This window comes from Thermobia domestica, chromosome 3 (genome assembly GCF_964235325.1).
Source record: "Thermobia domestica chromosome 3, izTheDome1.hap1.1, whole genome shotgun sequence".
In the NCBI taxonomy this organism is placed as follows: domain Eukaryota; kingdom Metazoa; phylum Arthropoda; class Insecta; order Zygentoma; family Lepismatidae; genus Thermobia; species Thermobia domestica.
The window spans coordinates 132,260,591-132,283,905 of record NC_137456.1 but is presented as its reverse complement, the minus strand read 5'-3'; the positions used below and the strand labels follow the sequence as shown (position 1 = coordinate 132,283,905).

The 23,315-nt window shown below is 35.5% G+C and overlaps 1 protein-coding gene across 1 annotated transcript in view; it reads left to right on the top strand.

Annotated features, from left to right (window-relative positions):
- The window catches only part of TTLL1B (Tubulin tyrosine ligase-like 1B), a 47,256-nt gene that overhangs the window by 5,553 nt on the left and 18,388 nt on the right, over positions 1-23,315 (top strand). The window contains exons 2-4 of the mRNA XM_081753154.1: positions 3,666-3,793; positions 11,032-11,097; positions 13,471-13,833. Coding sequence (XP_081609280.1) covers positions 3,681-3,793; positions 11,032-11,097; positions 13,471-13,833 — 542 coding nt within the window. The 5' untranslated portion in view covers positions 3,666-3,680. The remainder of the gene's footprint in view (positions 1-3,665; positions 3,794-11,031; positions 11,098-13,470; positions 13,834-23,315) is intronic.

Below are 23,315 nucleotides of genomic sequence, written 5' to 3'. Positions count from 1 at the left end.
TTGGAAGCCTTCATGAACTTGGCGCCCCCACTTCAACCAACAACGAAAAATTAAAGCGTTCGTTAGTGCATAGTTCGTGGTTCTAAAAATACTTTCAGTTTCGTTAGTGCTTCACTATTAGTGTAGTTATGACCAGTTACATCTCAGGAAACTCACATAAGAAATTTAAGGAGAGTTTTTCACTGTGTCTAATTTCTTCTAAATTAAAAAACACTAATGATAACTTCTAGTACAATCCTCAGTGCATCGTTAGTGCTTCTTCGTGCACCAACCCCTAACGTTAGTGCTTAATTAGTGTAGGTGCTACAAGTAAAATATCTTTGGTGGTCAGCGTGAATTTCCGCCCACTTCAAGTACTAACAAAGTAATTAGTGCATTCGTTAGTGCTTGCTGAAAATACTGACACTTTGTATGGAACTTGATGTTTCTGAAGTTGGCCGCCCACCAAATATCTTGAATAAATTCCAAAATATGGTAGCATTAACGTTAGTGCTTAGTGCGTTTAAGTGCACTAACGATGTACTAACGATTGCCGTTAACCCTATGTTCCTATCTCTATTCGATAGAATTTAATATTACTGAAATTGCCCACCCCACCGAAAATCTAGAATAAATTCCAAAATATGGTAGCACTAACGATAGTGCTTAGTGCGTATAAGTGCACTAACGATGCACTAACGATTGCCGTTAACTCTATGTTTCTACCTCTATTTGAATAGAATTTGATATTTCTGAAGTTGCCCCCCCAACAAAAAATCTTGAATAAATCCCAAAATATGGTAGCACTAACGTTAGTGCTTCGTGCGTTTAAGTCCACTAACGATGCACTAACGATTGCCGTTAACCCTATGTTCCTATCTCTTTGATATTACTGAAGTTGCCCACCCCACCGAAAATTTAGAATAAATTACAAAATATCGTAGCACTAACGATAGTGCTTAGTACGTTAAGTGCACTAACGATGCAATAACGATTGCCGCTAACTCTATGTTTCTACCTCTATTTGTATAGAATTTGATATTTCTGAAGTTGGCCCCCCCCACCAAAAATCTTGAATAAATCCCAAAATACGGTAGCACTAATGTTAGTGCTTAGTGCGTTTAGGTGCACTAACGATGCATTAACGATTGCCGTTAGCTCTATGTTTCTACCTCTATTTGAATAGAATTTGATATTTCTGAAGTTGGCCCCCTACCAAAAATCTTGAATAAATCCCAAAATACGGTAGCACTAACGTTAGTGCTTAGTGTGTTTAAGTGCATTAACGATGCACTAACGATTGTCGCTAACCTCGTGTTTCTACCTCTATTTGTATAGAATTTTATATTTCTGAAGTTGGCCCCCCCACCAAAAATCTTGAATAAATCACAAAATATGGTAGCACTAACATTAGTGCTTAGTGCGTTTAGGTGCACTAACGATGCACTAACGATTGCCGTTAGGTCTATGTTTCTACCTCTATTTGAATAGAATTTGGTATTTCTGAAGTTGGCCCCCCACCAAAAATCTTGAATAAATCCCAAAATATGATAGCGCTAACGGTAGTGCTAAGTGTGTTTAAGTGCACTAACGATGCACTAACGATGCGCAAAGTTTTGTGAAAATATGTCTGCATAAAGATGGGTGGGGGGCTAACTTCATATGAAGTTGGCCCCCCACCAAAAATCTTCAATATTTCGTAAACGCTGATAGCACTAACGTTAGTTCTGAGTGCACTAACGTGCACTAACGATGCACTAACGATGTGCAATGTTTGGCGTAATTTGGGAGAGGTGGGGGGGCCAACTTCAGGCACGTTAATGATTGATATTAAAACAGTGATTGATTTCAAGATAATAATTGCCTTTATAATAATGGTTGATATAAAAATGACAATGGTTGACTTTAAAATAATAATGAATGATAATGAAATAACAATAATATTCATTGTTTAAAAAAATATTATTGATTTTGAAATATCTAATAATGATTGATATTAAAATAATAATAATTGATATCATTTAATCTCTTATTTAATACAGCGGATATCCGTTTCTATCCAACGTGGTAACGTCTCGTCGGTCCTGGGCACTTTACTACCTGGCAAGGAACTGGATGAAGTGTTTATACTCTGAGGGACTATAGTTTTTCTTTTGACGTTATAATTACATAATTATTCTGATTTAATATTTCTTGTTTCCGACCATGAATCGACAATACAATAATTATTATATTTATTCTCGATCACACAATAATTAGTTACGGACAATAATTAATATTCTGTTATTTTGATTCTGTCAGTAGATTTATATTTTAGAAACTTGAACTATTGAAAGATTATTGTGTCTTCTATACAGAATATCAGTTTTGTTTATAATTGTTCAATAAATATTTAATTTTTAAAAAAATAAAAAAAATAATTGATATTAAAATAATAGTTAGCTCTAAAATAAAAATACTTGTAATTAATATAAAAATAATTCTGATTGATATTAAAATAATTGCGAATCGTTTTATTTTCATATTATACAACTTACGTGTAATGTTACAGCTGTGTCATAACAATATATTTATCAATGATTCGTATTAATCTGATATCGAAATCTTATAGCGTAGCAAGCAACAAATTTTCAAGTATAAACTGCATTTTTAGTCTTAAAAATCAAGTTTCACAAGCATTTGGATAAATGTTCAAAACAATATGCAAGAAATAAATAAAATTTAGAATAAATTCCCACAGGCGTTGATCTTGGGGAGGCTAGGAGTACTAGCCCCCATAAAGTTTTCTTCTGTCCCACTGTTTATATTAAAATCTTCATTGAAACTTGTTAGACGATATCTCACAACGCCTCCCGTTCAAAGTTGTACAGAAATCGGTGCCGCTGTAAAATCCTTCGACTGGCAAATTGAAGTAGGTTATGTACTTCGTTGTTCTCACCCCTTTTAGAAGTTCCTTTATTGTATTCCTTATATAAATATATAAAGAATCAAATAAATAAATAAATAAATAAAACAATCCACGAGGGTATCTTAAAAGTAAAACATTCCGTGCTTTATTTAAGTGTAAATATGTGGGAGTAAAAAGGAACACATGTTATTTCTGTTTCATATACTTCTTTCTATTTTCCTACAAGAATGGTAGGATACTTTGTTGCATACGACTTTAGGTTCGATTCCATCTTTTTTCTTTTTTAATACAAATCAAGAACATCATACAATAAAGAATTCTGCTAAGAAATTTCATGACACCTAAAACGATACACTACGACGTCCTCTTGGTAAAGGTCATATCCAGACCAATTTAAATTGGATATATTAACAATTAACATTAGTAATAATAATTGGAAAGACAACGGAAATAACATAGACACTGTCTTACCCGAAAGATTTCATCTCAGTCATATGGTAGCCTACTGAGTTTGAGCCCAGGACCTCCCAATTCGACGTAAGACCGCCAACTACTAGGATACACTCGCTCAGTAATAATAATAAATTGTTGTTTTCACTTATTAGCATCATATATGTATAAGAACATGAGAAAAATAGGGTACACATAAAAGAATAGCTGGACTTGATCGGAATCAAACAGGGTCAAGACAGTCTATATATAAGTTTTGTATGTTTCTTCGAACACCAGTACATGTCTACTGTTCTGTCGTAAAATACATATTATATCTTATTTGCAGATTGTTCATACTTCAATGGCAATAAGAATGGCGTATTGTACGGATTTAGACAAGTCTGTGTTGATTACAAATTTCGAGAAACGGGGATGGGTTGCCGTTGGTCCAGACGATGACTGGAATTTTTATTGGTATGTAATATCCCCGATTTATGTATATCAGATACATGACTTTTAGGGTAAACTAAACATACTTTAACTTCATTTTTTAAATTGGCACTTTCGCACCATATTCGCCTATATATACACTCAATGCATTATGCAAGAAGCTTTTCGGGGTTTCAACCCCACTTGAGTAAGATAGTAAGGAAAAATAAACATTTATTATATATATTTGTGATGTAAGGACTTGTGATGTAAGGTCCCACTATGGAAGGATTTTTGGAAATTTGACGGGGAAGAGTAGTAGCAATTGTTATCTTCAGCCTCAAATGTCCAGATCTCGGAACCTTGAACGTTAGAGACATGGTATTGGGTATATGGACTTTTCATTTGAAATAATTAGACACCTATTACAGCGTTTTTTAAAAATTTGATCCAGAAGGGAAGAAAAAAAGGTGTGAAGGAAAAAGAGAGTGGGAATTACATTTTTATAATAAAATGTCCATATATCGGAATCTCTTAAGGTTAGACATACAACATTCGGTGTTTGGATTTCTCATTTCAAATAATTAGACAAATGTTTCACCGTTAACTTTTTTTTTTTTTTAATTTGTCTAGAAGGAAAAAAAAAAAGATGGGGTTGTGACTGTTCAAGTAACATGGCCATATTTCGAAATCCATTAAGAGTAGAAATATATTAATCAAAAACATATTTGAGTGTTTTTTTAAATGTTTCCCTTAGAAGAGAAGAGAAAATGCGGGCAGAAAGAAGGGCGGGAGTTGCAATTGTTATAATAAGATGGCCATATCTCGAAATCCCTTGAAATTAGAGAAATGTCAGGAATATGAGAAGTGTGAGGCCGTAGACTGAACAAATATGCAGGGGGTCTGGGAGCGAAGTTTCTAGCTAGGTGAAGGCTAATGTGTATAATACTGTATATACAAAAATCACGCGTGTCATGAAAGGATATGAGGTTGAATGCATCATCCGTTCCTTGGTGAAATTTTGCGTACGCGACTTCATATGCTAACTAGTTGACAAACTGCAGGAAATGACATTAGGCGTTAGGTATTTTAGGGAATTTGAGTTAGCTTAAACTTCTTTAATATAGTTACTCTGTTTATCTGGGAGACACAAAATCTCGAGAACTACATGAAGGATCACCATCAATTTTGACAAGGGTGTAGAGGGTCAAAAATTTGGAATCGAGTTCGTTAATGGAGACGATCCATCCACTTGATCCCAAGATATGCACAATCGAAACTAAATTCCCTATTTTTTCCTATGGGAGTAATTATGGATATCATCCTTGCTTGGTAGACTATCCGCAATGCTGTTCAAATTAGCGGGTTAATATAATGCTCAGGATACAAAATACTAATCTGTCCGTGAAATAAACCACTGAAATGAAAGTAAATGACATTCTGCTCGACAAATCAAAAGATTTAAATATTTTCTATTTTCAAATATTCAATTAACTTTTCAAAGTTTTTAAGTCGGGAGCGGAGGATGAGGGGAATCCATATATTCAAACTTCAATTTTCACATTGTGTACACTGTGATATTATCTATCAGATTTTGTAATCGGTTATCATTGTTGCAATTTAATATCAATAAAGTTTCTTATTCGCACTCAAATAACAACTGAAATGCTTAAATTGAAAGCTAGTTGAATTAATACTAATAGAAAAAATATTGAAGAATGAATTTAAAATAATAATTATTACTGGCGTTAGAGGACGAATACGCGACAAAACGTACTAGCGACAAAACGTACCACCGACAAAACGTACCACTTACCCTGAGGGATGCTTGTGAAAGGTTTTCTAAAAACGCTTTAAATAATGACAAGCGACAAAACGTACCACTTGCCTGGAGGGCTACTTGTGAAGAGTCTTCTAATCAGTCATCAAATAATGACAGGCGACAAAACGTACCACTTGATAGGACGGTATATAAGTATATACATACCGGTCAAAATAAGGTTAAAAGTTGAACAGATTGCTGGTGAGAAAAGTAGCGATGCAAGACCAAGACTAAGACTAAGGCTAAGACTAAGACCATGCCTGCAAGATTCTCGCAACACCACGACAATACCTGCAAGATTCTCGCCAGACCAAGACCAGCAAGAATCTTCCATATGCAATATTTGAATATTTGCTGATTTCCATCACACTTTATCCAGGCTTTGGACCAGAGATGGATAGGCATTATTAGAGGGACGCGGGCGCTTTCTCCCACAAGGGCCACCAGCATCTCAATGTCACAAATCAATTGCAGTTTTCTTTCTACAGTAAGTCAATAGTATTAACAATTGACAATTAAAACCTGATATTCTTTCATCAGTATATTACTCTGAATTGTTCAAAATGTTATATGAAGTTCATGGAGAACGTATACTATATTACAAAATTAGCAGATGTTTTAGTGTACTAGTTTTTGATGCTACTGTATCTATCACTTTTGTATTCGAAATATTTATTAATAAATCTTTTTCAGTAGACATCAACATAAATGTTTTCAAATGTTCCTGAGACATGGTACTCGTTATCCTATTTTTAATGTATTTCAGTTTATTTAAGTTTTGAAAAATTTCTTTTACATGTTACCTGAGTTACGGGCAAAGTCAATAAAAATTTGTATGCTGGAAACCTGGATAAGTATTACTGCTAAATTTACAATTCTGCAAAATTAAAAAGCAGCACATTGGACAATTTTGCAACATGTTTTGCATTCGCTTTCCTTGTAAACAAATGTATTTTATCCTAATTCTGAATCACTTGCACCATCAGGACAGTCATTTTTCCTCGGTTGTGCTCGTCATCAAGACCGACTTTCAAGGATATCCACGTCCTTCAAAAGTCCAAGAGAATACATTTATAGTATCCTTGGAAACTTCTTTACTGAAGTTTTTCAGAAAATATGTAAGTTTATCGAAAGGCACGTCTGGAAGTTATGTTACTTGGTTGAAGTGGCTAGGGTCCAAATAATCCATAAAGTACATTGCTTCTTGAATATTGAAGAAATACTCGAAACTACCATGTCCAATATTGTATTGAATGCTTCGATGCAATTCCTGGTCATTGGATATAAGCAGCTTCATCTTCATATTTACAAGAAAATCTTTGTCCATCTCTGAAGGCGAATTGTCGACAGGTCAATAGAAAAAGAAAGAAAGAAAGAAATCATGTTCTAAGTCTTCAAATTTGTTATTGGTCCATTCTGCAAAGCTTAATGCTGCATTCTTAACGGATTCAAAATCATCTCTCTACTCTTTCACTTGGAACAGAGTAGTCTGCACCATCCGATAGGACTACACTAGCAGCACCCTCTATTTGCAGATAGGTTGACAGAGAGGTCGTCACTTGAAATATCTTAAGGAACATTTGTGCTGTCCGAGTTGTTTTGAACTTGAGAAGATCTTTTATATATCCTTCCGCTTTACACCTAGCCTTTGGTTTGATATTTTCTGTAGAAGCAATTTTCTTAATTATTATGGTCAACTCTATATACAAAGCACTTTCTGAGTTCGAAAAATGACCAAACTTTTTCTGAAAAACAGTGTGTTTTCTACCATCTTGTTTCCGCAATAACTGTAAGACGCCTTTGTTAACATTTGATCTTCCAAATGTCCATTCGCTGATAAGACTCACGCATAAATATCGCACAGTCATTCAGCAGAACAATGACACAGAATCAATGCAATTTTTTGTCAAATCACATATGACATGATTGAGTATATGAGCGTAACACCACACGTGTAACTGAGTTTCTTAGTGGTTAAGTAGTTAGCGTATGCGCCTTTGTCGTGGGAGACCTGGGTTGATTCCTGGCAGGAATTCATGTGCTTCGGATTTCCCGTAAATCAATATGTCCCGTCTCATATAGCCTCGCTGCTAAAAGGGCCGTTAAACTCAAAATCAACTGAATCACAGTGTAACTGATCATAGGTGAATTGAAAAAATCCGAATATTGTCCTTCCATGTTACTTGAGCCATCGGTTGAATTTTCAATGCACTTCTTAATATCAAGGTTCAACTTCTGCAGAATTTCCTGCAGTAAACCGCAAGGTCACTGGCCTGTGGTAGATATGCATTTTACAATGACAACAATACTTTGTTTAACAACCATTTTAAGAACATACCGTAAAACAACAGAGCACTGGCCCGAAACTACTATATCTTGAGTAGTGTCTAATAGAACAGAAAATATTGAAGCTTGAGAGACTTCTTTCGAAATATCTTCTCTGATAAATGTGTTGATTGCATTCAAAACAAAATTCACCGTGTTTAGTAAAAGTTATGCGACAACTATCCTGCTTACTTCCTCGTATATGACTCTTCTCGGTGACCTTATCTAAATTACTTTTAAGCGGAAGATCAAATGTGCTTAAGAAAGGAATAATACTCAAAAAGTTTCCATGATCTATAGCTGTGTCTTTCAGTTTATAGGCTGCTACATTTCCTCTGTAAATGAGCCCTCTTTTACCAATGAGTTTCTACACTTTGACAACTCGATACATTACCTGTCTGTTCTTGTCAACCTTATACTGCCGTTGTTTTACCTGTTCATGAGGAAGTAGTTTCTTAACATTATGTTCTCTTTTGTTAGATATGTAAGCACTCACATTGGTCTAATGTATTTTGGAAGACTCGTGTTCTCTTACTCGCAGATAAAAGAGTTTAATGTTACGTTTATCACGTACAGAACCTTTAAGAGAAGTTTGTTCGATCTGGAGAATAATCTGTGAACACGCTGAAAAAAAAAAAGCTTGAAGTGGTACGTTTTGTCGCGGATTAAATATCCGAAATGTTGGAATTAGTCCAAGACAGGTTGTAATTTATATAAGTGGTACGTTTTGTCGTGGAATAAATATCAGAAATGCTTTAATTAATCCATGACAGGTTGTCATTTATGACAGGTCGTCAAAAGTGGTACGTTTTGTCGCGAAAATTCAAGTGGTACGTTTTGTCGCTGGTACGTTTTGTCGGGACACCTAGAGGACACTCATTATATTAATTTAAATAATAACAGTAATAATAAAACCAATTTAGTTTGTAGTAAGAATGTGAGCGTACAATAAATACTCAATACAAAGTTTTCGAGATCGACAAAAACGAATTTTGTAACAGTAAAAAAATGTTATTCGAAGCCAGCAATAACAGGCTCAAATACACCTCACCTATATTAATTAAAGTGAAATTTTTACTAAAACATACTCGATTGAACCTTTCGTTATGACGCTAGCAAGATGACAGTATAGGCCACTGTTAATGAGATATAATAACTTAAAGTTTTCATTGAATTTTCGAGTTTAATTTTACATACTGTATCTTACAATCAACGTTTTCAGAGTTGTATGCAGATGTGGATCCAAGGGGGCCCTATACGGGCTATAACCCCCCCCCCCTTGACTCTCAAGTATACACTGGTTAAAATGGGCTTCAATCCTGCTTTACATTGGATAATAAAGCGGCATGCTATGGTTTAGCCCCTCCCTTGATCATATCCTGGATCCGCCACTGGTTGTGTGTATTTCTTGTAAGCACAGAACATCATTAAATATTTAGATAATTAATAATGAAATCCTGTGTACAGCAATCTGCAGTATATATATATATATATATATATATATATATATATATATATATATATATATATATATATATATATATATATATATATAGTGTGTGTATATGTGTGTGTTTATTGTATATAGATATTTATCAATTTAACTGAATCACCCGAAAAAAACACAACTTACTAAATTAATATGGTGTTGGACCATGTTTCGCCCTCAGAACAACTCTAATGCGACATAGAATGAAGTCATAGAAGCAAGTCCTAGATGGTAGCAGATGGAATATTACACCATTCCGCATGCAAAATGTCACTCAGTTCAGTGAGAAAGAATTAAGGCGGAAATCTGTGAAGGCGATTCGTGCCTCCGAAACGAACCACAGGTATTCAATTAGGTTCAGATCTAGGGAATGGACGGACCAAAGGGACATGTTCTACTTCAAGTTGTATGAATGGGTTATTACCATTCTGAAATATGACTCCATTGCCCAGAAACATCTGAACCATAGGATGCACATGGTCTCCTGCGACCGGTATGTGTCAGCATAGGATTCACTGAAAGCCATGATTTAATGATACACAGTAGCACAGAGTCGCTGTCATTCTCCACATTGGCCAGAGACACTGCGGATATCATATGCTTCTTACAGCATCCACCACACATAAACATGGCTCGTGGTTTGAAACAAGCTAAATGATGACTTATAGGACCAAAATAACTTTTAGAGTCATCAACAGACCATGTTACATGTTCACAGCATCATTGGCATCATGCTAAACTGTGATGGTCCCTTATCAGCAGTACCGCTCGTGGAATCTGATCCTGTATCTAAATGTAGTGGCGGACTGTTATTATTGACACAAGCTGTGACAGATACCGCTTGAGTTCCTCCGTCACCTGCACCATAGCCGCACACTGGTTTCGAAAGATACTCAGTTTTAATGCTCGGCGACACATGACACTAGGGTTTTCTTGGGTCTACTATTCTTCTTCACCTGCGTGGTTTTGCCCTGAGTTTTGTAGACCATTATCATCTTGGGCACTGTCCTGTGTGACACACCCAACACACCTGCCGCTTTCGTCATGCTCGCACCACATCGAACAGAACGTCAACAAATTTTCCCGGTTTCGAAATCAGAGAGGTAGCCCATTTTATACTATGACTGTCTGCTTAGCTCACTGGGCACTGCCGTTCTACTGCTCGTCACGCCCGTGCCTTGTTACATCAGTACCAACAGCCCGGTGCTGCGATCGCCGTTTAACCGTTATCACTTCAAACATCTGACGTGTTTTCAACTCTAGGCGTTTCCATAAAATCGATAAGAATATATATATATTGAATTGAGGTCACAATTTTGGCTTTAGAGTACAATTTTAGTACACATATGCACAGTGGCATATTTACGATTTTGTTTCGAGGGGGGCTTTGCTAACTTTCGGGGGGGGGGGCTTTGTCTGAAAATGTGAAAATTCTGCAAGATATTTCATATACTTTACTTTAGTAAGATTTCGGGGGGTTTAAGCCCGGAAGCCCCCCTAAATACACCACTGCACTGCAAATTATTTTACTTCAACTTATTTCATTAAAAAATCTTGTTTCCATGATGTCTAATTGGAACTCTAGCTCAATTTAATTATTTGTGGTAATATTTTTATGGTCAAATATATATTATTCTCTTCTTTTAGGGCAGGCACACAAACATGTAGAAACCTGTTTAGTGTAGACAGTGGATATCGAATGAATGATAACCAGTAAGTAATATTGTGCATATTCAGCGTTGCCAATGTGTGTGTAATTGCACAAAATGTGTGCAATTTTTGCCTGTTTGTGCATTTTGTGTGTAATGCCAATCTGTGTGCATTTAGTGTGTAATTTGGCAAATTAAAAATTTTGATCATTGATGACTTTTACGAAGTTCCTTTCATTCAAATATTTATTATTTCCACCATTTCTTTTCTGAAAATTGCCTTCTAAAAACTACGAGCTCCAACGCCTGACTCCAGGCCAGCGCAATAAAACACAGAGAAAATAACAAGTTATTTGTTATTATTGTTAATCTCTTGTTATTTTCTCTACAGTATGATAAAACATATCTTGCTTCATTTGTACCTCACTTCTTGTTTTTCAAAGGCGGGTGTCATGATGTCCCCAAGCAAAGACGCTTTGTTCAAGCAAGGAATGTGAATGAATGTTGACCCTCAATGTTGGCCAAAACATGAGGCGGAGGTGGTAAGAAGTCTTGTCTTCTCACCACTTGTGAAGAAAATGCCATTTTGCAAACAGATGAACGACAGAGTGGCCGATGTCCAATTAAAAACATTAAGTACGTTGAAAGCAATGGCGCAGACTTTCCAAGATTTATGTCGGTGCATATCAATGGCGGGTCATATTAGCCTATATGTTTTCAGGGAAGTCTCGATGTTTGATTGATTTACTTTCTGTTAAAATATTTTATGAACATTGTCATAAAGGCCTGTGCTGTGAGAAAGTAAAATATATCGGTACTATAAGGATAAATTGGGACTGCCCTAGCTCAGTCGGTAACACGACTGATTTAAACGCAAGAGAAACTGGTTCAAACCCGGGTTCAAGCTAAAAATCTTGTGAGTGCGCCGCACCCACAAGATTATTTATGTGGGTGCCGGAGCCCTGGAGCACCCACGTAGTCGACGCGCATGATATGAAAGTGACAATGGGCGGGAAGGTTACGGTTTTACAATAATAATAATAATAATAATAATAATAATAATAATAATAATAATAATAATAATAATAATAATAATAATAATAATAATAATAATAATAATAAATCAAGCGCTGAATCCCTGAACAATGGCTGGTCAATGTAGCTGTACGTATAGATGTACGTCATTAGACATAATATACATATAGATAGGTAGTTATGTATTGTGTAATGTTGTGTGCACTGTCTTCCAGCTTGTGTGTAAAATTGTGCAATTTGGACGGAAGGTGTGTGTAATTTTGCTTGCCGTGTCTGGTAACACTGTGCATATTACTTTCAAATCGCATGAAGTGTAATACCTTATACAAATTCAAGGCAGTTCGGTATAATCGAATGCTTTTTTAAAATAATAATTACATTCTTTGAACTACATCAATAATAACAACAATATTCTTATTTTTACATACGTAAAACTTATTTCTACATAAAATGATCTTTACTTCGAAACTATAAACTTTTTATAAACTGTGGTTTAGTATTCATAAATACTCAAATTCTTAATATAATATTTTTTACACTCCGTTCAGGATCATACTGTATTTCAGTACCCTGTTTGCTAGCAGAAGAGCAAGTCTCATTTATTTACTTATTGACATTAGCAAATATTAAAATGTAATTATTTTCTTAACATCCAGAATTACAAACTTCAAATTTCTCAACTTCCTAATTTTTAAAAATATTTTCCTTAGTAGCATACTTGGTAAGGCCTATGTAGGAAAAATGGTCAGCATGACTGGGAATAGCTAATTACCCAAATGAAATTGAAAAATACATTGGTCCAACTTAGTTTAAAGTGTATATTGGGTAACCAATAGTTTGCCACCATTTATCCAAGAGTAACGAAATGGTCGGGATGGTTGATAATTGGGAATTCGAAAAATAAAATTGAAAAATACGTTGCCCAACGTAGTTTAAAGTTCATATTGGCCAACGGTCAGTTTGCCACCATTTATCCAAGAGTAACGAAATGGTCGGGATGGTTGATAATTGGGAATTCGAAAAATAAAGTTGAAAAATACGTTGGCTCAATGTAGTTTAAAGTGTATATTGGCCAACCAACAATTTGCCGTCATTCATCCAACATTTTGGACTTTACAACCCCATCGAAATTGTACTTCTTTCATCATCGTAGTGACTACGTTGGCAATGGAGTTGGTTAGCTAATGCTCGGAAGAACGGTAAAGTACAACGTAAGACCAAAATTGGCAATTGGCTACGTTAGCTACCGTTTCCCACCATTTGGCCTACCATCTGGGCTACTAAGGTGGCCATAATTTCTTGAACTCTGAAGTAGGAATAAAAATTTTAACTGAATATTATTATTATTACATGTTTATGTTGCTTGGTATGTACCTGATTTCATTTTTCTGCTTCCAACTAGAATGATTAACCATTTTCCTAACCATTATGAGCTAAGTCGAAAGGATTTGCTGGTGAGGAACATTAAACGTTATCGGAAGGAGCTGGAGAGAGAAGGCAACCCATTAGGAGAAAGAAATGAAAGTGGTCGCTATTTGCACCTGGACTTTGTACCTGTAACATTTGTCCTTCCTGCAGACTACAATATGTTTGTAGAAGAATACCGGAAAAACCCTCTGAGTACATGGATCATGAAGCCTTGTGGTAAATCTCAAGGGGCTGGTATATTTCTCATTAATAAACTGTCCAAGTTAAAGAAATGGTCTCGAGAAAGCAAGACACCGTTCAATCCCACACTTGTGAAAGAGTCATATGTTATTTCCAAGTAAGAGTCCTAGTTAAATAATTATATTTTAATAGATCTGCTTTTATACAGTAGACTTTCGAGTATCTGGCCTACTGTGGAGGAAGTGCAGGCCGGATAATAAATCATTTCTTTATCAACATTAGGCATACTCCAAGAAAAAAATTACGAATACAGTACTGTACGTACTCTATAGTTATAAACAGGAACAGTAGCAAGCGTACTGTATTGAGGTCCGTTACACACTGACGTAACAATGAACAAGGAGTAGAATGCTGCTCTTTTCCTATCACAATTAGAATTTTACACACGTCACGTAGCAGGATCGTAGCAGTAGCCCGCTTCCAATGCCTTGGCAATGTTGCCAATGCAACGCCTTGCCTTCCACATTTGATTACGATTTAAAAAAAAAAAAAAAAAAAAACTAGGCCGGATAGTCACGAGCCGGATACTCGGGAATCTACTGTAGATTATTGTCGGCTGCTAACATACTGACATATCTTTCTTTAATTAGGTTACTTTAATTTTGGCCTAGTTTATTATTTATTATATACTTATCACACCACAAAATGCCGCACCTTAAAACTCAATGTAACAGACTTACAGGACTTCAAAAGTTTTGGCATATCTCAAAATATACTTAAATGGACATAGCGAAGTATCTAAAAACAAAAAAAAAAAAAAAAATCAACTTTTAAGAAAAGAAAAGAGAGAGAGAAAGAGAGAGACGCAGCTATGTCAGCCAGCGATGGCGTGTACAGAATAGAATTGAAAAGAAAACTGCAACTATTATAGTACCGAATGTTGTGTCGTATCACTGTATGACATTATCTTCAGAAAGAATCTGGTAAAAATAATGAGTAATATGGAATACCTTTATCTCAGCATTGTAACTTAAACCCTCTTGTCGATGCATTTCTGTGCCACTTCCGTTCCAATATTTTTCTGAAACTTCACGTATGCGGGATATCATATTTTACTCTTTATTTAACAGCTTGTTTTTCAAGAATATAAGGGAATGAATAATGTTGTATGACCAGGTACCCACCTAGAAATTTTTGTTGGGAGGGGGTCCAAGCTATGAGAGGAGGTTCAATACTACAACCCACCATTACTATGTAATGTAGTACTCTTGAACGGGTATTATTCTGCACTCGAAAAGATAATAAGTAATTGTAACATGCTTCCATATATATTTTCAGATAAAAATTATAGAAGTATGTTACTTTTATAAGACAAAGAGTACAGATGAGGTGTATATTAAGATCAAATTTTCATGCGACATCAATCATTTTCCTGTTAAACAAATATAGTTTTATTGAGAAAGTGTACAAATCTATGTTGAGCTAGGAAGTTTTGTGAGATGTCCGAACTTTGTGTATCTTCCGTTGGTGCGCCCATACATTAATACACTCCAGAACACATACAACACACACTAACAAATGCTTGTGTACATTCATCAAGAACGGCAGGGAGAAAGGATGGTAAATTGTTTGGTCATAATCCATGACAGTACCCGTACTTAGCCAGGACAAGAAGATCAACCTAATTTACTACAAGCTTTCAAATAAATGTAAGTTAATGTGCGACAAACTTGCCTTGATAAGCAAAATGGAAATTCAAATTAAGTTCAACCCAATGAATGAATTAAAAAAAAAAAAAAAAAAAAGTAGCCAAAGAACCTAAATGCAAGCGAATTTAAAATACAAGGACAATTGAACGGATTTCAAGGAAAGGAAATCCTTTAAAGTCGTCTGTATCCCCAAGTAACATATCTATTTTCCTTTTCGTAATTCAATACAAAAATGAAAGTACGTGTATTAACAAATCGAGAGAGCTCCTAATATTTACTAGGAATGCGCACGAGACGAGACGAGATAGAATTTTCCTGACAAAATTCGAGTTGAGACACAGCTCTTCCAAAGAGAAATATACATTTTTCGAATCGGGACATCTTTTTTAGAACACATTTTCGAAATCTTGTCTCGTACGCATCCCTAATATTTACAAACCACACATGTGAACAGATGCTTTGAAGAGTTATTTTTACTCGACTGAGTAACTTCTTGTTCATTTACTATAATCACAGGTATTCTGTTTTATTGTCAGGTCACTTGTCGCAACTGAGAAGCTTCTTCACGTGAAATTTTTCTGTTTTGATGCCTTCTATCAACTGTACCTCCTTCGCTTCTTTCCTTTCTTTCCTGCCACCATATTGACTAGCAAGTCTCTCACCATCAAGTTCCTTAGCAAATGTACCAACAACTTCCTCTTTTCAATAATATCTAAAAACTTTCTTTTCTCCCCCACCATCTCTAACATTCATTTATTTTCCGCTCGACCCGTTAATTCTCTGTATTCTTCTCCACATCCATATTTTAAAAGCTTAAAGTAGTTTTTCATCACTTTTCACGTACTAACTTTATATCATCACTAATAATACCACTCAAGCAAAGACGCCCATTAGGGGGGCAAGATGGGGCGCTTGCCCAATCTAGAGGAAATTGTACTTCGGAATATCGAAAACCCAACAGAGATTTTAGAATAGTTACAGCAAAATTTGTAACTATATTTGAAATGTCGCTTATACTTGCCTCTCCCAGTTGGAAACCACATCATGGGCACCCTTGCACTCAAGTATCGAAAACTATTATTCTCTTTCATTTTCTCCCCACTGCAAAGGGCTCTTTCATGTCCAGAGCTGGATAGCTATGTTTGCGTAGTCACCTCAAGTTACCACAATTTATGGACTATCGACTTTCCAGCACATGAGAGATGGGTGGAGGAAATATTGACACCTGTAATTCACTTAACAGATATAAGATAATCTGCTTAAACAATTAATTTTAAAGAAACTATAATTGGATTTTATAAGAAATTTGACACCGTAAGCCGAAATGAAATTATTTAGATTGTTAATTTTAATCTACTTTTACAGAAATCAATATCCTCCTCCCACGTGAGTTCAGAGTTTATAATTGCCTTATCCCTTGACGATTCCCCTAGTTATGGCCTTGATAATTCAATTTTCTCTGCCATCCCTTGACCAGAGGATCTTTTATCATCAGATAAAATTTAAACGAAGACAGAAAGAGTGTTTACAGCCTCCTCTGGACTCAGTCAAGCGGCACATATAAAACAGAGATAAGCAAATATACATGAGTACTCACCTCTGCCTTCGGGAACATGGGTATCTGAAAGATTACAAATCCAAGATAGACTTACGAATATCAATTTTATTGAACACTAAATCACTAACACTATACATCTTTTATAAACATAAAAAAAAAAATCATCGTGATTGATCGATCATATGTGGCACTTTATGTTAAGATTTTTTTTTTTTTAAGTTTTCAGTCACTGACGACACTGCTCACTATTCGTAGTCTCGTTCTCTTCGGAGCAATCCCCTTCACTGTGGTACTCCCCTACTGTCTTCTGGCCTCTTTCTTTGAATCAGTACTCTAAGGGATGTCATTTTCTCATAGGGATGCGCACGAGACGAGTCGAGACAGGATTTTCCTGTCAAAATTCTAGTCGAAACACGGCTCTTCCAATAGAGGAATATACATTTGTCGAGTCGAGTCATCACTTTTACAGCACATTTTTGAGATGAGACAGCCACAAATCTTCCCTCGTGCGCATTTCTATTTTCTCACGCCAAGACTGTGAGTTTGTTCACCTTTCATTCAGCTGAATTAGTGTTATAGTTTCTTTCCCCTATCAAGGCTTTTTAACGAAGTCCTTCTCGCCTCAATAGAGTACTATTTCGCTTAGAATATTGTCCACTGAGTTTGGCTCACTAATGAAATTCTCTATGTAAATTTCTGTTGTCACCCTGTCCTTCAAGGATTAACAACGTTGGACACTCCCAACTCACAACCCGATAACTGACTGTTATGATGTCCACTATACAATCACAACATAATTCGCAAATCTGCATGATGTATACCTCTGGTACTTGACAATATTGTATGTTTTTTTTTCTTTCTGACAACTGTAATGCTTACATGAGAATTTCTCATGCTTTGTAAGCTAATGAAACAGGCAAATGAATGAATGAATGAATGAATACTAAGTATGTTTCATTAGCGGTATCAGATACCAAACTTCCTTTTTTTTAAAAAAACAAAGCCTTGGCTGTAATCAATAGAAAGTGATGATTTCTTTTATATATATATATATATATATATATATATATATATATATATATATATATATATATATATATATATATAATATCGTAACTTGCTGAAAACTAACTCTCTTGCAGAGATTTATTGAAATAGTGATCACACCTCGCTTAAACCGCTGTGGCGAACACAAACTAAACTGAGTGAAAAATTGACACGATTTGAGAGCAGCTACACGTCGACTACTGTCTTCTCCCTATGGTTCTCTATTTTACTTCCTCCGGTTGTCCCTCAACAGTTGTAGACTCCCTGTATCTTCATTGTTTTCGGGGTTGTTCATCTTTTCCCCTTTGTCATGTGCCACCCGCGTTGAGCCTGTGATATTTTGACAAATTTGTAAACAATTTAAAATTGATATACTCTCACACCATTTTATGGGTCTATACGTACACTTAGAATTTATTTACACACCCCCAGTATCAGTAGCGTAGCCAGGATGTGTGTTTGGGGAGGGGGGGCAAGTGCTGTTATAGGTACACCTTGTCTCAAAAAGGTTGAGCGCATTCTTTATTGGTGTTTTGAGGCAAAAATTTTCAAAGTCCAGCTTCGGGTATCTTCGGGAAAAAGTAAGCCAGGTTCGAACCTCCAAGCCAGCCTTTGCAAAAGGGAAAATGTTTGCAGATGTGTTTTTCTTCTTTTAAATATAATAAGACTTGTTGCCAAGTGTTTAAAAAAGCAACATTGATTGAAATACTAAATGATACAATATTTCGAAACGTTTTTATTAATGTGAGCACATGCTTGTTTGTCATTTAGCTCTCTATACGTAATGGAACATTTAAATACGTTAAAGAATCTTTCCATATGTAAAAGAATGCTCAAAATTAAGAAATAGAACATAATTATCGCCTGAGTACTAAAATAAAAGTCAAAGTAGAACAGAAACTGCGTTTGTAATGGATATGAATGTCATAATCATCTTGAGATCCGTTATACGTTGCTAGAAGCTTAGTTCTAGAAGTCCTTGTGTTAGCTCATTGGTAAGCTGTTGGATTTCAAATCATATGGTTGAGAGTTCGATTCTCGTCTGGGCCAATACTTTTTTTTAAAATTACATTTTCCGCAATGCATGAAAAATTATATAAAATAATTACATTAAAATACATAAGTTGTTTATATATAACATAATAATTGCAGAACATAGTAATTATTATGTTTAAAATATAACATCTGAGATAATTTTCACAGTAGGTCGGTATTATATATGAGGATGTAAATACAAGTTAAGAAACTCGTTCAATAGCAATAAATAAATCATGTAGTGTATTTATTTGCAGCTATTTGTCATATAGAGAGTAATTCTCAACATTCATAATACAGAATGTCATTTATGTTCTTGAAAAGTTATTCGATGCATAAACAGAGGGTATAAACAGAGAATCCAAAGTCGGAACGCTCGCAAAAAAATTCATGAACCCCAATGGTCACGTGAGCAGACTGAAATTGTGCTTATGAAGCATGCCACAGCAGAAAGTTTTTACATAGATTTTCAATTCAATTCCTGATATATGCTTTTGCAATGTGGAAGTGGTGATGCCTTGAGTCGCCCTCTCTCGCTCGCTCGCTCGCTCACTCTCTATTTATACAGAATATAAAAGTGGATTTATGTGTGTGTTTCAACATAATTCTAATATATCTAGAGCAATTTTAACTATATTTCTTACAGTCTGGAAAAAGAGTACTGTCGGGATACATATCAAAAATGCTAGAAACGGGTCGATATTAGTATCGAATCCATAGTTTCGTGGTCGCTTAGGTGAATAGCTCTACTTTCAATTCAAGTCCAATTAAGCTCCCATTAGCACCCAGGGTGGTTACGTAGCGACATAAAGATATCGAAATCAACCGATATTAGAATCGAATCGTAAGTTTTCAGCGCCGCTAACAGTGTAGCATTTCCCATTAGTCCACATTAGTCCCATTGCCTAGAGGGCAACATATTTGCAGAGTGCAAATTTTAAAACTTGAATAATATTTTAATTTTTTCCGTATGAAAAAGTTAAAAATCATGGGCAAATATACTATTTCACGAACAATCCTCTTTTACTATTCTAATATGTTTAATAATTGCGTAAGAAATGTAATAGTAATTCAGAACATGTTTCACAGTTGTTATTTTTTGTTACATAGTTGTAGCTATAGCATGTAGTGAGTGGAATTTAACTGTAATAAATTCAGTAATTAACCATATTCGAATTAAGTTTTATTTTTAAGTTCGGAATGAAGGGGCGGAGAAATATGTAGTTATTGGCGGCACCGAGCTTTTCTACATTTTACTTTCAAGATCTCCATTTTTCTTTTGTCATTTGTTCCTAATAAAAAAAGTTCAGTCACTTTTGGATTGTCATAGGATAGTAGGAGTTGGATTTTGGGATGCAGCCTGTGAGATTCTAGAGGAGCTAACTGCTTGAAAAAATATTTTTGAATCATCTGTAACATATGAAATAAGGATATGTATCATAAAAAATTGAAAGTAACTATGTCTGCGTAATCATCACGGTCAAATTGCAAAGTCAAATGAATTGACGTTTGGTATATAATCAGGCTCCAATCCCAACTGGGAAGTTATCATACGCGTGTCACTTTCATTATAATACATATCCTTAGGGGGAGTAGAAGTCCAAATTTTTGCGAAAAATTTAGTATCTCACAAGCCGTTCAACTGAGAGCTGAAATTCAGCATACAACTCTTTATTAAAAATAAAGAGAATATGCCCTGGCATTTTTTAAAATTGTCTTTTATGAGCGGGGGGACGGGGGGTGCCTTTTCTATATAGTGGAAATTAATAGTGGGTTGATTAGTAAAAATAATCGAAAACGATTGATATTAGTTGAGAAAAAAAATTGAGTAATGCAAACTAAAGTTCTTTTTGAATTTTATACCCACTGCTTTCTATTTATAATTGCTGAAGCTGGTGTTTAATATATGGAGCGTTCCGAGCATAAGGCAATCAAGCCATAAAGTTAGAGAAAATGGCCATAAAATTTGTATTCTAAACGTAATTACATGGGCATTTTCAATTTTTTTTTTTTTTTTTTTTTTTTTTTTTTTACGTTGGTCTACTTTTCCTTGATTCGAAACTTTTAAATTTCACCCTATTTTCTACTGAATGTGTCTGTAAGGCAACAAAGAAATAATTACATATGATAAATTTAAATTCATTTTAATTCAGAAAATGAGAAACACTTTGCCATTATATATCGTAAAGGTCAGACCCACCAGTATTGTAACAAAGAGGTGCTTGAGCCAATGACGGTAGAAATTCAAACTCCGATAAGTGATAATTTCACAGTCTTGTTTTATTATAAGTGTAATCTCTTTAGTCAATGGAGAGGAGGACGTGGGTCATCGGTCAGAGTTGATGTCGATGGGTTTTGGTGGGTCGGAGTTGGTCGCAATGGTTCAGAGTGGTTCATAGTTGGTGGTGGGTCAGAGTGGATCACGATGGTTGATGGGTCAGAGTGGGCCAATGGGTCATTTGGGTGGTGGGTGATAGTGGGTCATGGTGGGTCGTGGATCAAATTTTCATTGACCCACACCATCTCTGGTTAAAATTGTACTAAAGATAAGAGGCACCGAAGATGCATGTCGGCTATTATGCTCAAATTTTGCGCATGGATAGTACTCCACCAGAAAGCAATAAATCTGAAACGGTTCACGGTATCACCTCCTAGAACTCGAGATGTAGGGGTTTGTCTGATTGGCTAAATTAAGACGTCAATGATTTATCCTTCAACAACCAAGCTTTTTATGATCGTTTCCGTGGGGAAGTCAGAAGAACACGTGCCTAGTAATCGTAATATTGATAGTTCGCGTCCACCCCGGCGTATTTGTTTTGTGTTTTTTTGATTCACCTAAATATAAACAAATCACACATACAGGCATTTTAACATATTTTGGGAGAGTAATTTTTGTGGTTCGTTGGCGTTTCATCGCGTCTCTGCCGCTGGTAGTAAAGTTTTCAAAATTGAACTTGGGCCATCACGGATCGTCGCTGCGGGGCCACCAATTTCTGGCGAGAGGTTAATAGTTGACCATCTGTAGTCCACCGACGCTTACAGCTTAGGGTAATGAATGATGTCCTTGCCTTGTAGACTTCATGACTACCGACGTCGGCAGTCAACTAGCTTTTAGTATTCCTTTATTAACCATCTATCGTTCATGTTTGTACACGGTGTTGTCATAATAATAATAATAATAATAATAATAATAATAATAATAATAATAATAATAATAATAATAATAATAATAATAATAATAGTTATTATTATTATTATTATTATTATTATTATTATTATTATTATTATTATTATTATTATTATTATTATTATTATTATTATTATTATTATTATTATTATGTAGTAACAGTAGTATAATTGATGATAGAATAATTATTGTCTATGTATTGTCTAGGTAGGACTACACACAGGATTTGGGTCGTTTTGGTTCGACTTGACTCTAATCCGAGTCGAGTTGGAAGATATTTTTCGCGCCGAGTCCAAGAGTAGACCTCAAAGATGTCTGTTTCGAGTCGAGTCGAGTTTCAAAGAAAAGTCGTTCGTGCCCATCCCTACTAATGAGAGCTTAATCGGAGTTAAGCGAAATTGAAAGTCTCACTATTTATCTAAGCGACCCCGAAAACTATGAATCTAATATCGATCATTTTCTAGCAATCTTTTATATGTATCCCCCTCCCATTCACCATAGGTAACCCGACAGCACTCTTTTTGAAACTATAAGAAATGTGGTTAAAATTACTCTACGCCAGTGGTTCTCAATCTAATTCCTATCACGATCCCCTTTTATCACACGCTCTTGCCAGCGACCCTTTTATAATTTGTTTTATAATAAGCTTGTGTGGGATTTTTAACATACCTATTTCTATAATAGTAGAATCCATTTTTTTGTTTATAGTGAACAGTGCCATGGAAAATCATTGCCCGGGGCGAGAGTATAGTACGATGTCACCGTATATATGAGTGACGTCGACAGACTAGCTACGAAGCGCCACCATGGTTGGCACGAAGCTCAATAACATTTTCAAAATAAACCCTACCTTTCCTTAATTTTGAGCACATTTTATTACGTTTTCCTTCTATTTTACACATGTGCACATGCACTTTCCTAACATGAGTAACACACCTCCTCCGAAATATGTGGCCCCTTTTTTAGGCGTCCGGCACTGACAGTGGATACAGTAACTGTAATATCTATATTCCCAACGACGAAGGTGCTGGTTCAAGATGGATGTTAAACTCCTTCATTGAAGAGGCCATTAACGTATCCGATCTAAGCCCACAACTTCTTGA